Genomic DNA, 12724 nt, shown 5'->3' on the forward strand with positions numbered 1-12724 from the left:
AACAAAAAGGTATGGCACAAAATATACCGCTAACATCCTGCAAGAGGCCACTATAATAAGATCCAATTGGACCCCGTCGATCTTGGACTTTACACACTTGATGCATATTATATTTTGCACATCATGCACTGTTTTTTATGGTATTACATCTACTGTATGTATAAACTTGTATTGCATAAACTTTAATAAAAAGGACTAAAAAAAACGTAAAGGACTTGTATGAACTAGTTTCTGGCGCTAAGGTGTTTCGATCGGAGCAGAAAGTAACAAACGTAATAAACATTAAAGGATGAAATAAAAAAAATAAAATAAACGAGATGATACATCTCAAAGGTTTTATCCTAATAAACAAATTTGAATCAATTAATGTATGTTATACCGGTGTCACTTCCAGCATGATAAATCAAATTTAGAATTAACCAAACAGGGCGTTTCATCTGATACGACTTTAGCATTAGGTATAAAATGGGGAACTGCGAACTTCCAAACACAATGGTAGTCATGACCAAACAAGAAACTGGTAATTTGAATGTTTTATTTTAAGTATTTAAAAACAAGCTGTAAAAAATAACATCTAAAATCAAAATATCGTAACGTAACCTATTGGGAGAAAAAAAAAAAAAAAGAACTTCCAACAATAAAGAAATTAAAACGAGCAGTCAAGCACATACACTCACGAAAAAACCAACCTACATTCGGTAGGACAGTTTGTGCCTTATTACAGCCCACTTACACACGTTTTTCTGTTCAGTAGCATACACTGCATACAGACACACACGACCACCTTAAGGAAAATAATTACAATGAATAAAATTAAAAAATAAGAAATCATGATGGCAGGGAGAAATGCACCTGCAACAAAACACTGGGAATGTTTAAAAAAAAAAAAAAGTTTAAAAAGTACCAAGAACCAAAAATGTTGCATTTACAAACATAATTTCTGAATATATTCAAAATACTGCTAGACAGTTTTTTACCCTCAGGAAATTGAAGGGGAAAAACTATTTTAATGTGAGTCAGTGTTGAGATGGTGTTGTGCTAGCTTGCAAACAAAGATGCTTATTATTATTATTTCACATTTTTAAAAAATGAGCAAGGTGTGGGTGAGGTGAATGGGGCAAACTGAATAGTAACCCAAGTAGTTATTTAGTGCTTTGTTCAATGCATGGGCAAAATGTGTTCCCTTTTTCTTCAATTTTGACTTTAAAAAACAAAGTTGGAATAGAAAATGTCTGGGTTGATGAGTAAACCATGGTCTTGTCTTGTTAAAGCCAAAAAGGAAACTTCTTGATAGAAAAAACAAACAAGTCCAGAGAGCCATCGCAACCTTCCAACAGACTGAGCTGATCGTTTACTGGGCCTGAAATGAGACATCACAGACCAAATTTAATATAAATTTAAATGTAGAAATTTAATCTTTGCTTTGTAAAGAAATGTAAAAAGTCTTTAAAACATCTGCACTTTATATTGATTCTGTCACAGTATCTCATTCTAAATCACAAAAAAAGGCAGGGGAAACATTTCTATAACAATGGGTATTCCATATTTTGGCCAGTGAATGCGTTCTTGGCAGACAATTGTTTTCAGCTTACAAGGTTAATTTTGGATGCTGGTCATGGATGTGCTACCTGTTGTCCCTGCTGTGGAGCAGCTGCCTGTCCAGGCGCCTGCCCTGGCTGTCCATAGTAGACAGCCTGCTGTCTGTAGTACTCAGCCCAGGCTGCACTGTAGTCCTGCTGGCCTCCAGCTGCAGCTCCTCCTGCGGCTGCTGCTGGTGCACCTGCACCTGGAGCAGCTGCAGCCCCTCCAGCTGGCTGGGCTGGAAAAACAACATACACACTTTGTACTGGATGCACACACAGTCAAGTACTCGTTTTTATTTGACAGTATACGACGGACATCAGTTCTGACCCAACAGAACCTTTTAATTTACCCAGATACATAAAACTGTCTCAGACCCCCACTTACTCATGCCCATCTTCTTGTAGTACTCCTCCCAAGCTTTGGTGTAGTCTGGCTGGCCCCCAGGGGCCTGCGCTGCTTGGCTCTGGTCCCCTGGTGCTGCTGCTGCAGGGGCTCCTGGATTTTGGGCTGCCATGGCACCCCCTGGCTGTTGGCCATAATATTGTGCATAGTATGCTGCCCATGCGGCGTTCTGGTCTGCAGCTGCTGCCTTATCTAATGAGGAGAGGGAAGGGGAAAAAACAGGATACATTAGTTAATGAAATACATTTATATACCGTATTTTCCACACTATAAGGCGCACCTTCAATGAATGGCCTATTTTAGAACTGATTTCATATATAGGGCGCACCGGATTATAAGGCGCATAGAATAGAAGATACTGCAGTCAAATGTTTGACTGGGGTTGCATTATGCATCCACTAGATGGAGCTGTGCTAAAGGGAATGTCAACAAAACAGTCAGATAAAGTCAAACTTTATTAAGCGTTCTGACAACACTGTTCACTCCCATGGTAACGTTGTTCAAACGTTAATGTGCATGTGTAGGGCTGAACGATTAATTGCATTTGCGATAATATCGCGATATGTTAAAACGCGATTTTCTAATCACAGTCTGCGATTTGGTCACATGACTCGCGAGAGCAAATCAGTCTGCACTCCGCAGAGAAAGCGTCAACTAGCACGCTAACGCTACGCCATACCTTTAGCTGATTTCTGTCATTCAAACATCTGAGTTGTAGTTTAAAACTTTTACAGCCATTTTATTAAAATGAAGGGTTTTATTCAGGCTTGAGTCTATACATGCAGTTAATGGATACAGGCACACAGAACTCAAGGCTCGATTGGCAACGATTAGCTCTGATTAGCGGTTAGCTCCGTTATAAAGATATGAGTGGAGCTGCCACTGAGAGGGGTAACAACCAGACTGATAAATGACGTTTGGGGAGCTTTCACAGCAGCGTGGCCGCGGTGTTTCAACGGTTTTATTAGTACAGTTAATCCCACGGCAAGAACACCAGCAACTAGCTAACGTAACGATAGCCTCTCTGAACAAGTGCACACGGCAGCACGCAACTTCACGAGGGGGAGGGGCTGGAGGCAGCTCTCTGTGCACTGTAAAAAAAATACACGTGTGTGTGTGTGTGTGTGTGTGTGTGTGTGTGTGTGTGTGTGTGTGTGTGTGTGTGTGTGTGTGTATGTATGTATGTATGTATGTATGTATGTATATATATATATATATATATATATATATATATATATATATATATATATATATATATATATATATATATATATATATATATATTTTTACTTATTTAACTGTCTAGTGTGTAATTGTGTGTTCATACTATAAAATGATTTATTGTTTGTCTGTTGAATAATACAGAAGACAAAGAGCTTAAAAAAAAAATAATCGAATCGCTATATATTTGGGAAAAAAACAAAAAACAAAAAAAACAAAATCGCAATTAGATTTTCAAAAATCGTTCAGCCCTAATATTAACAATATCTCCCAGCCTTGCTCACTCTTCTCCCAAACGTGGAGGGGAACTTTTCCCTGATTCAGTAAACACGTAGTAAAAGAAACAGTCTGATACCACTAAATCAAACGTTAGTGCATATCTCAACATTGTTCAGTTACGTATAACACGTAAAGCTCACTTTTTCAGTTCATTCCCCGTCCACGAATCCCTCGAATTCTTCTTCTTCAGTGTCCGAATTGAACAGTTGGGCGACTACGGCATCCAACCTGCCCGGCTCCCTCTCGTCATTATCCGAGTCAGTGTCGCTGCTGTTGCCTGGCAGTTCAGAGATTATTCCTGCCTTCGTGAAAGCTCGGACCACAGTTGAGACTGATATATCAGCCCAGGCATCCACGATCCATTGGCAGATAGTGGCGTAAGTCGCCCGGCGCTGTCTCCCCGTCTTGGTGAACATGTGTTCGCCTTCGGTCATCCACTGCTCCCACGCAGCTCGCAGTCTAGCTTTGAACGCCCTTTTGACACCAATATCTAGCGGCTGGAGTTCTTTAGTTAATCCACCCGGAATGACGGCAAGCTCCGAATTAGTTTGCTTCACTTGTTTTTTGACAGCATCGGTGATATGGGCGCGCATGGAGTCGTAGATCAATAGGGACGGAGCTGTGTGGAAAAAGCCACCCGGTCTTTTGACATAAATTTCTCTCAGCCACTCACTCATCTTTTCCTCATCCATCCATCCCTTCGGGTTAGCTTTGATGACAACGCCGGCTGGAAAGTTTTCTTTTGGCAAGGTCTTCCTCTTGAAAATAACCATGGGTGGAAGTTTCTGGCCATTAGCCTGGCAGGCGAGAACTACAGTGAAGGATGACTTCTCATTCCCTGTGGTGCGTACAAACACCGTACTGGTCCCCGTTTTCTCCACAGTGCGGTTCACGGGAATATCAAAAGGTGAGTGGAACCTCGTCCATGTTGGTGATGTGCTCTGGCCGGATCTTCTTTTCAGTGATCTTTTTGCAGTATGCACGGAAAGTGACCAGCTTTTCTTGGTAATCTTTTGGCAGTTGCTGCGAGACGGTAGTTCGTGTGCGGATGGAGAGATTACGTCTTTTCATAAAACGAAAGCACCAAGAAGGACCGCCTCGAAATTCATCGATGTTCATGTGCCGTGCTAGCGCCGTTGCCTTCATTCGAATAGTGACTGTAGAGACGCTTCTACTTGCTGCTCTCTGTTCAACAACCCACTGTTCGAGTTTGTCCTCTAACTGTGGCCATCTCGCTTTGTTCCCTCGGAAACTCTGTTTAGTCTTCTTTACTTGGCGCAGGTCATCTTCTTGCTTCCTCCACTTCCGTACCATTGATTCATTAATGTTGAATTCGCTCGCTGCTGCTCTATTCCCATATTCTACTGCGTGACCGACAGCCTTGAGCTTGAACTCTGCGTCGTAAGCGTGTCTCTTGAAAGGTGCCATTTTGGGGTCTTTATTCACACACAAGTGGTGTGGGACTGTGAGTAAGCACAGTACCGGTGTTTACTGACTACGGTAGCCGTAATGCTGCAAGCGGTGCGGCTTTGTAGTTTACCAGTCGTACTGAAACATTTTATTATTATTAAATTGTTTTTATTGGTTTTTCATACTGAAACATTTTGACAGAGCGCCTTCAGCGCCGTGTACAACCAGTATGGATCAACCAATTAACCAATTGATCCATATATAAGGCGCTCCGGATTATAAAGCACACTGTCGTTTTTTGAGAAAATTTAAGGCTTTTAAGTGCGCCTTATAGTGCGGAAAATACGGTACCAAATCGTATCAAAATTTACAAAATAAAAGAATAACTTTTGAGTCAAGTACAGAAACAGAATATTTAGGAAGAATTGAAGTCATTGCAGGAAATAAGGACTCACTGGGGTCATGGGGACCTGGGGCTTGCCACTGCTGGTAGGTACTTCCCCAACCCTGAGGACAGTACTGGGGGCCACCAGGCGCAGCTCCACTGCAGAGAAGGACAGGATAGTTTAAACACAAACTGCTTATTTATTCCCCTGTGGGAAAATTCAAAATTCCTGCAGTGTTGTTCGTGGGTTGTACTTACTGGGGAGCACCACCAGGAGGCCCTGGATTATAAGGGTTGGGATTATAGGGACCCATTGGCCCACCTGGGCCTCCTTGACCAGGACCAGGACCACCGCCCAATGGACACAGTGGAGCCTGGAAAAAGGAGATAACATCCAAGTTAACTTTTGACAGCTGTGTGGACTGTGTATTCCTTCTCTGCTCTGTGAGTCACTAGAACATACCTCAATCTTCTCTTCTATAAGCTGCTTTGCATGGTCAATCTGCTGTGGGGACCCACGGATGATGAACAGTTTGAAGTTAGGGTCACCGTTTGGCGGTGGCTGACGAGATATCTCCACAAATGCACCGGTCTGTTGGTTGATAGACTTGACGTTCTCTCCTCCTCTGCCAATGACAAGCCCACATTTGTGCGCAGGAATGGAGAAGGTCATCTCCCCTCCCGGAGGACCCCAGTTCCCCTGGCCTCTACCTCGTCCACGCCCACCAGGTGACATCCCTGCACCAGGACCTGGGGGACCCTGTGGAGGAAACAAGCCTTATATTAGGGTTCACTGTTCCACAGCAAAGCCCCGTTACTGTGTTCTGTCAGCAACACAATAATTAAGATCAACACTTCACCAACACCTACCCCCTGCCCACCCTCCTCTCGTGCACGGATGCTCTGTAGCAGGTCAGTGATGATTGATGCAGCATGCTCACACTGGTCTGGTGGACCCGTAATATGGGCTATTTTATCAGGACCTGAACCATCATCTGTGAGGGATGACAAAAGGACAGACAGGTTTATTGGTGGGGGTTTGTACAGGGACTGAAAAAGGGATCAACTATCCTAGCTGAAAATGTTACAGATGTTGGAATGACAGCTCGGTTAAAAAGGTGCAGTAAGCAATGCTGCGCATAGATTGTTGATATTTGAACTAAACTGCCAAACAAATAGAACCCCCTTTCTTCATAAATCCAAAGTAGTATATTTACCATGTTATGGTTTTTTGATTCATTAGATAATAAATATCCATCCATCCATCTATCTATCTTTATTAGGGCTGTCAAAATAAAGCGTTAATTTCGATTAATTAATCTGAGAAAAAAAGCCACCATTGGACTGTAAAATGAAGGAGGGAGACGAGAATGCGCTGCCTGGATCATTGATCGGAACATTTACTTGTAAAAATCTTCTTCCTGAATAGGGTTGGGTACCGAAATCTGGTGCCACTGATATGTCTGAGCTTCTCTCTGATGCTCTGAAGACGATACAGGTAACAGAAACGCCGCTGCACGTGACGCTAGTTAACACTATACTCAACAGCAGCTAACGTTAGCATACCACTAGCTAGTAGCTGGATTAAACACGGTTAAAATGCTGACAGCTAACGCTAAACGGTGTAAAGTTTGACTGTGTTTTACTGTAGAGGATTCAACACCGGTATGTAACAATCTGCAGCTGCCATTGGAGAAACAACACAGACGGTGCGTTCAAGAAACTGGTAAACTACAGTCTCGTGGTGCATTTGAAGTTATTGTAAATGTCCTTTTCCCATCTGATGGTTGTTTTTGTCATTCAACAGCAATTTACTAGTGAAATAATTTATTGTTATACATTATTATTAAATCATTTAATTTTGACCATATGGCCTTAGCAATAAATAAGCCGTTCTTTAATGTCACCGACTGTTTAGTACCCTTTTTTTCTTTTCTTAAAAAAGTATCAGTTAAGGCACCGTTAATTATGTATGCGATTAATTAATCACAGAGTATGTAATTAATTAGATTACATTTTTTAATCGATTGACAGCCCTTAAAAAAAAGGTATGACATGTAATGAAATATGGTGCAGTTTAAATCGTCCACAAAATGTTTGGAGAGCTCACCTGGTTTAAACTGTATCTTCACTCCAGCGTCGCTTTGGATCTTCTTGATCATCTCCCCACTTCGGCCAATTACAACTCCCACAGAGTGGCGGGGCACAGCTATCTGTAGAATTACAAAAAAAAAAAAAAAAAGTTAACTTAAAAATTTGTGTTAACGGCTCTAAGCAGTTGAGTCTCACCCATTTATCTAACAAACATTCAATTATGTTAATGCAATTGTATCTCTGCTGTGCTCAGGTCTATAAATACAAAAAGCAAAGTTACGACTAACTTCTGTCACACAGATTACTTACGTCGATGCCGCCGCCACCGCCACCACCGCCACCTCCTCCTCCTCCTCCTCCTCCCATCCTGGGTCCGTATTCACTCCTGTCCCCAAAGCCTGCATGTTCCCTGTCTCGTAGGATCTCATTAACCATCTCCTTTGCTTGCTAAAAAAATAAAAATAAAAATAAAAAAACTCAACAAAAGACAATGATTTGAAGGGTAAATAGGGGGTTAAAACATCTCCCACTTAGCCAAAACTATCTCCACTGTACTTTATGAGTACCTGCACTTTGTAGGGGTCTCCAATGATGCGTAGGGGTTTATCTACGTTGGGGGGCTGGGATCCATCTTGAATAAGAATCATTTTAACTCCAGCCCGCTCCTAAGATTTTGCAGAAAAGGAATGTTACATTGATCACACGGCAAATTCACCTTATCCCAACATGATCATGTAATACCGTTTACTGCAATGCACTTAAATTTTTTTTAATTTAAAACTTTTTTTATTATTTTTTTTTTTACTAATAACCATTTTCATTCTAATATTTGTACAGCAGAAACACTCTGAATTAAGTCATTATATAGTCAATATTATTAAGGTAACCTGTGATTCTCACCTGTAGCTGTTTGATGGTCTCTCCTCCTTTACCTATAATAAGGCCTGCCTTGCCTGCAGGAATGATCATCTCCTGCATGGAACCTGACTGCCCATTGGTCGTTTCATGACCCCTTGACACTATGTCATCTATAAGTGCCCTGGCTCTCCTGGAGGCAAATTCAAATGAAAAAAGAGTGATGAAAATGATTGAACACAAGACTAATGTGGCATTAAAGCAATACAGTTAATGGGTCACACTATTCACTCTAAATGTCGTTCACCGTGGCATCCCTACTATCAAGGAGGTCAGTTCAGAGATGGGGACTTGACTTGAGACTCGTCCTCAAAAGACTCGTGAACAATCTTTATTTTTGGAAACGATGAGCTGAATGTTATTCCCCTCCCTGCGTGAGCTATAACCTACCTACGTAACACAAAATGTATCTGCTGTGTGCGGCTACACATGCGGACAACATACATGTTGTCCACATTGGCAGCTGCTGTGCCATTCATCAGAAGCTTTGGCTTTAAAAAACAGACAATTTTATCAGACACCTGAAAACGTATAAATAAAAGGCCTAAAAAATAATCTTAAAAAAAAAAAAATGTATGGGGTAGGGATGATTAAGATTACAGTAAAGACTATAGCTGGGGTTTAACTTTGATAATCTTTGCAAAGAACAAGGAAGTGCTGCCTTGGAGGCAAAACGGGTCCAAATAGTGCTAACCGTTACCATTGCACAAGCAAACAGGAAATAGTTCTAAGATTTATATAATCTTATTTTTTAAGCTAAAACTAAACTTCATTAATACATTATATTTAGTCTGATTAAGCAAGACACCAAGCTCTGTTAACCTCAGGGCACAAAGGTGCCTTAACATGCCAGACAAAGAAATTAAATTTTAGGATTTAACTTCTCAGAATGATTATTAAAATGAGTTGGAGCCATGTAATGAGTATTACGAGCAACAATTTCTGTGTTGCAAGGTGCATTTTCCTGCTTTTTGAAAGATGCTACTTATCCCCTCGACTTCAATGAACTGAACCAAGCTAGGCAAAGCCAATCAATTGCCTGTTCAAAACTCTGCAGCTGCTCGAGTCTGGCATTACTGTAGGTGCAGCTGGAGCTTTTTGCACTGCCTGTAATACATAATAGTGTGACCTGAACCAGAGATGCTCACAAGTCTTTGAGCTTGTGTCCAAGTCAAGTCTCGTGGTTATGAGAGTTGTATCACCGGCTGCGTTCCTGGATGGATGTATATATGTGTATGTATATATAGAATTTAAAGCATGTAATATGTTATTCTGACTCATGTATCATACAGTTTCAGCTTTGATTAGTTGTTGGGATATAATAAGTTTAAAGTTTAATATGGTTATTTCTACTCTGAGCTGCTACTTGATGCTAGAGACATCCGTGAACAAAACCCAAACTGTCTTTGAGAGTTGAGTAGAGTAGAGCAGTTGCAAATTAAGTACACATTGTTTTAGATGGGAAAACCAACTTACTGTATGGCATCTGGTGACCCTGTCAGAGAAACACTTCTATCTGGAAGGCCGGCACTGTCTGTGAACAAATATGAAAATATATATCAATCCAATAGAAGCTATAAAACTGATTATACTTTACTTGATAAATCTGGGGTTAGCGCATATCTCACCGTGGGCAATCTGGACCTTGCAGCCAGAATCCTGCTGTATTTTGTTAATCTGTTCACCTCCTCGGCCAATGACTTTAGGGACAACAGCAAAGATATTTAGATTGAGTTTAAACAAGTGTAACACAGCCATGTCTATGGTTTAGGAAAAGTATGTGCATGTACTTACTGAGACCAACCATGCCATCAGGCACCCTGAACTCTTCTGTCATTGTGGAGGGCCTGACACTGCAGACAAGTTTAAAAAACAAGGATATGTAAAGGATCTTGATGAGGTCTAGGTCATACCCACATGCACAAAAACTGTCAATGTAAAAGAAACACAAAAAATAACCTTAAGATACCTTTGTTGCGACAGGGCAGCCAGCTGAGCTCCAATAGCTGTTAAGAGAAGGAAAATGTGGTGAGCGGTTGGAAACTGAACCGAGCGAGTGTTTGGAATAGGATCAATGAGTGATTTAACGTACACAATGCAGAATCAATTTCACTCTGTGATGCTACCTTCTTGGCATCGGGTTCATCTGAAAACAAAAGAAAAAGTGAGTCTAATATGTGGACTAACAAATGCAGACAAACTGCCCGTTTGAGCTGATTTTTCACCTGCTTCTTCCAGGGATCGTTTCTGTGCTGTGAATGGATAGTTCTCAGCTCCTCCGTTGTTGCTCACTGAAGGAACACCGTCTCCACCGATTTTAGCTGCAATCTAGAAAGACATACACACTGGGTTAAGTGTCTGCAATACACCCTAACGTAGTGACTATAAAGAGATCATCTCATTTAAAGTGGCACTGCACAGACATGAAGATCAATTTACTCAGGAGGAGCACTACACTGATGTCATTTGGGCCTGAAGACTACAAATTTAGAACAGAAAGCCTTTGTTGTGGAGTTTGAAAGACAGAGTGACTGAGTTGCATTATGGGAAGTGTAGGATCTAGTTTGTTGGTGCTTGCTCCATACTATGGACTAAAGTCAGGATATGCTCATCTCTGCTGCATCTATTTTGACTTCATTTTTTAAGTCCATCTCTCTTTATCATTTCTACATAAATAAAAACAGAGGAACTAAAATGATAGACATTACACCAACAGTACCTTCACAGCACCTTGACTTAAGAAAACAATTAATCCGTAGAAAAACAGTTAATCCGTAGAAAACTCAAAGTTTCAGCTTGTGAAATGTCCAAAATGTATTCCCTTTTTCTGTTTTCTATGGCTGTTAATTGAATATCTTTGGGTTTGGGGCAGTTCTTCGACTAACCGAGTCAATAACTCGATAGATTAAGGATTAATCAATAATGCAAACAATCACTTGAAGCACTTACCTTGATAACTACAAAGACCCGTAAAAGTAACGTTGCCTTCACACTTTCGCCACTGACCGTGAAAGTAACGTTAGCCAACTAGAATCTCAGTCACTTAGCTAGCTAGCTAATCACCTAATAGCACCCTTTTGTCCGTTTAATGCTAGTTATCAGTAACGTCACAATATAACAAGCTAGCTAGTCAGTTGACCTTATTTGGTGACAATCATCGTGCCATGACAATGTTGTTAATTGTTCAATTCTTCTAAAATGGCGTTTTACACATGGAGGCTGAAACTTCGTGATCAAATTACCGTCAAATAACGTTAACTGTTAGAGTAGCTAGCTAACTAACAGAGCTCACTTAACGTTAGCTAGCTGAAGTAGCTAACGTTAGTACATTTAACGTTAACACAAGGATTTCGGTGGCGATGACAAGTTGTTTTATTTAGCTATACACGAAAGCGTGACTTACGTTGCTGCCGCTGCTCAGTGCACCCCGCAAACATTTCAACACACTACACAATCTGACGAGTGTAGACAAATGAATGGCATTGCTACTAGCTAGCTCGCAGCTAGCTTGTTACCTAAAGCTAACGTCACGGGTAATTAAGCTAACCGCAGTTTCCCACCAGCTAACTAACGTTAGCTCGCCGACTGTCTTATATTGTAGCAGAGCACTTTATTACCTGTCTGGCTCGTTGTACTGCATCAGCAAAAGCGTCGTTTTTCATCCCAGCGCCGACTCCGTTTGTCGGCAGACCGCCGTAATCAGACATGCTGCTCACAAGGGACAAATAGACACAGGGGGCAGGCTAGATAGCTTTGGCCGGGTTGAGCTGCGCAGAAGCGGGAAGGCTAAACAGCAGCGTACGGGAGACTCCAATGTGCGTGACCGCTTACCACGCCGGCAAATGTGCCTGCTTAAAATAGCCAATCAACGAATCTTCAACCTCTGCGTCTTCACTTTTGGGTGTTGACGTCCAACGTTATACACCAAAAAATACCGCCGCCTCCTGGGCTGGAGCACAGACTGATATGGGCTGGAGCAGAGTGATAGAGAATGGCTCTGGGCTGGAGGAGGAGTGTAGATCAGACACTGTTGAGGACAGGCAAGCGACTTTGAGTCCTTGAAAAGCACTATACAAATTCAATTTATTATTATTTATAACATTTAAAGTTCTTAATTACCTACTTGCATCAAGCCATGTATTATTTAGAAACAATTTTACAATGGAATCGCGTTTTTTTTTTTTTTACAACCGAGGTGGAAAAAACAAACTTGCACTCCTGTAACGTGTTAAAGACAGCATATAACTACATGTATTCCTATAAGGCAATAGGTAGCAAAATCAACATGATTAACTTAAATAAGTCATTTGTCCTTTAAGCCAATCAACATCTATTTATTGTATTTATTTATCTGACATACTTATCTGGAAATTACAGACTTAAGTATTACTAAAATAAAGCTTTACCAAAAAAATCTCATATTTGTTCGGAAAC

The 12724-nt window shown here is 41.0% G+C and overlaps 2 protein-coding genes across 6 annotated transcripts in view; both read right to left on the bottom strand.

The window, feature by feature from the left end:
* Positions 1–39, bottom strand: part of dcaf15 (DDB1 and CUL4 associated factor 15) — a 13695-nt gene extending 13656 nt beyond the window's left edge. For both annotated transcript variants that reach the window (XM_031288816.2, XM_031288815.2), the window contains exon 1: positions 1–39. This exon is cut by the window's left edge and continues 197 nt beyond it. The gene's annotated coding sequence lies outside the window, so the exon portion shown is untranslated.
* Positions 40–924: 885 nt separating this feature from the next.
* LOC116042577 (KH-type splicing regulatory protein) lies at positions 925–12249 on the bottom strand. 4 transcript variants are annotated; one of them, XM_036000807.1, is made up of 18 exons: positions 11908–12248; positions 10516–10618; positions 10383–10436; positions 10260–10296; positions 10085–10143; positions 9919–9990; positions 9767–9824; positions 8276–8423; positions 7942–8040; positions 7685–7822; positions 7392–7494; positions 6152–6276; positions 5745–6041; positions 5540–5655; positions 5352–5440; positions 1969–2178; positions 1629–1819; positions 925–1360 (listed from the first exon to the last, which is right to left on the bottom strand). In XM_036000807.1, the coding sequence occupies exons 1-18, from the start codon at positions 11995–11997 to the stop codon at positions 1352–1354; spliced, it is 1998 nt and encodes a 665-aa protein (XP_035856700.1). In that variant the 5' UTR covers positions 11998–12248; the 3' UTR covers positions 925–1351. The 4 variants fall into 4 exon arrangements, with proteins under 4 accessions (XP_035856700.1, XP_035856702.1, XP_035856701.1 ...); XM_036000809.1 differs by lacking the exon at positions 11908–12248 and adding an exon at positions 11694–11822; XM_036000808.1 differs by lacking the exon at positions 10383–10436 and having other exon boundaries at positions 11908–12249.
* Between the last annotated feature and the right edge of the window lie 475 nt (positions 12250–12724).

This window comes from Sander lucioperca, chromosome 4 (genome assembly GCF_008315115.2).
Source record: "Sander lucioperca isolate FBNREF2018 chromosome 4, SLUC_FBN_1.2, whole genome shotgun sequence".
Classification (NCBI taxonomy): domain Eukaryota; kingdom Metazoa; phylum Chordata; class Actinopteri; order Perciformes; family Percidae; genus Sander; species Sander lucioperca.

Coding starts and splice junctions, on each gene's coding strand:
- LOC116042577 (XM_031288814.2), bottom strand. CDS start 11,997: ATGTCTGATTACGGCGGTCTGCCGACAAACGGAGTCGGCGCTGGGATG. Junction 8,424..9,766: donor GGGTCACCAGATGCCATACA/GTAAGTTGGTTT, acceptor ATTTGCCTCCAG/GAGAGCCAGGGCACTTATAG. Junction 7,823..7,941: donor GAGACCCCTACAAAGTGCAG/GTACTCATAAAG, acceptor TTATTTTTTTAG/CAAGCAAAGGAGATGGTTAA.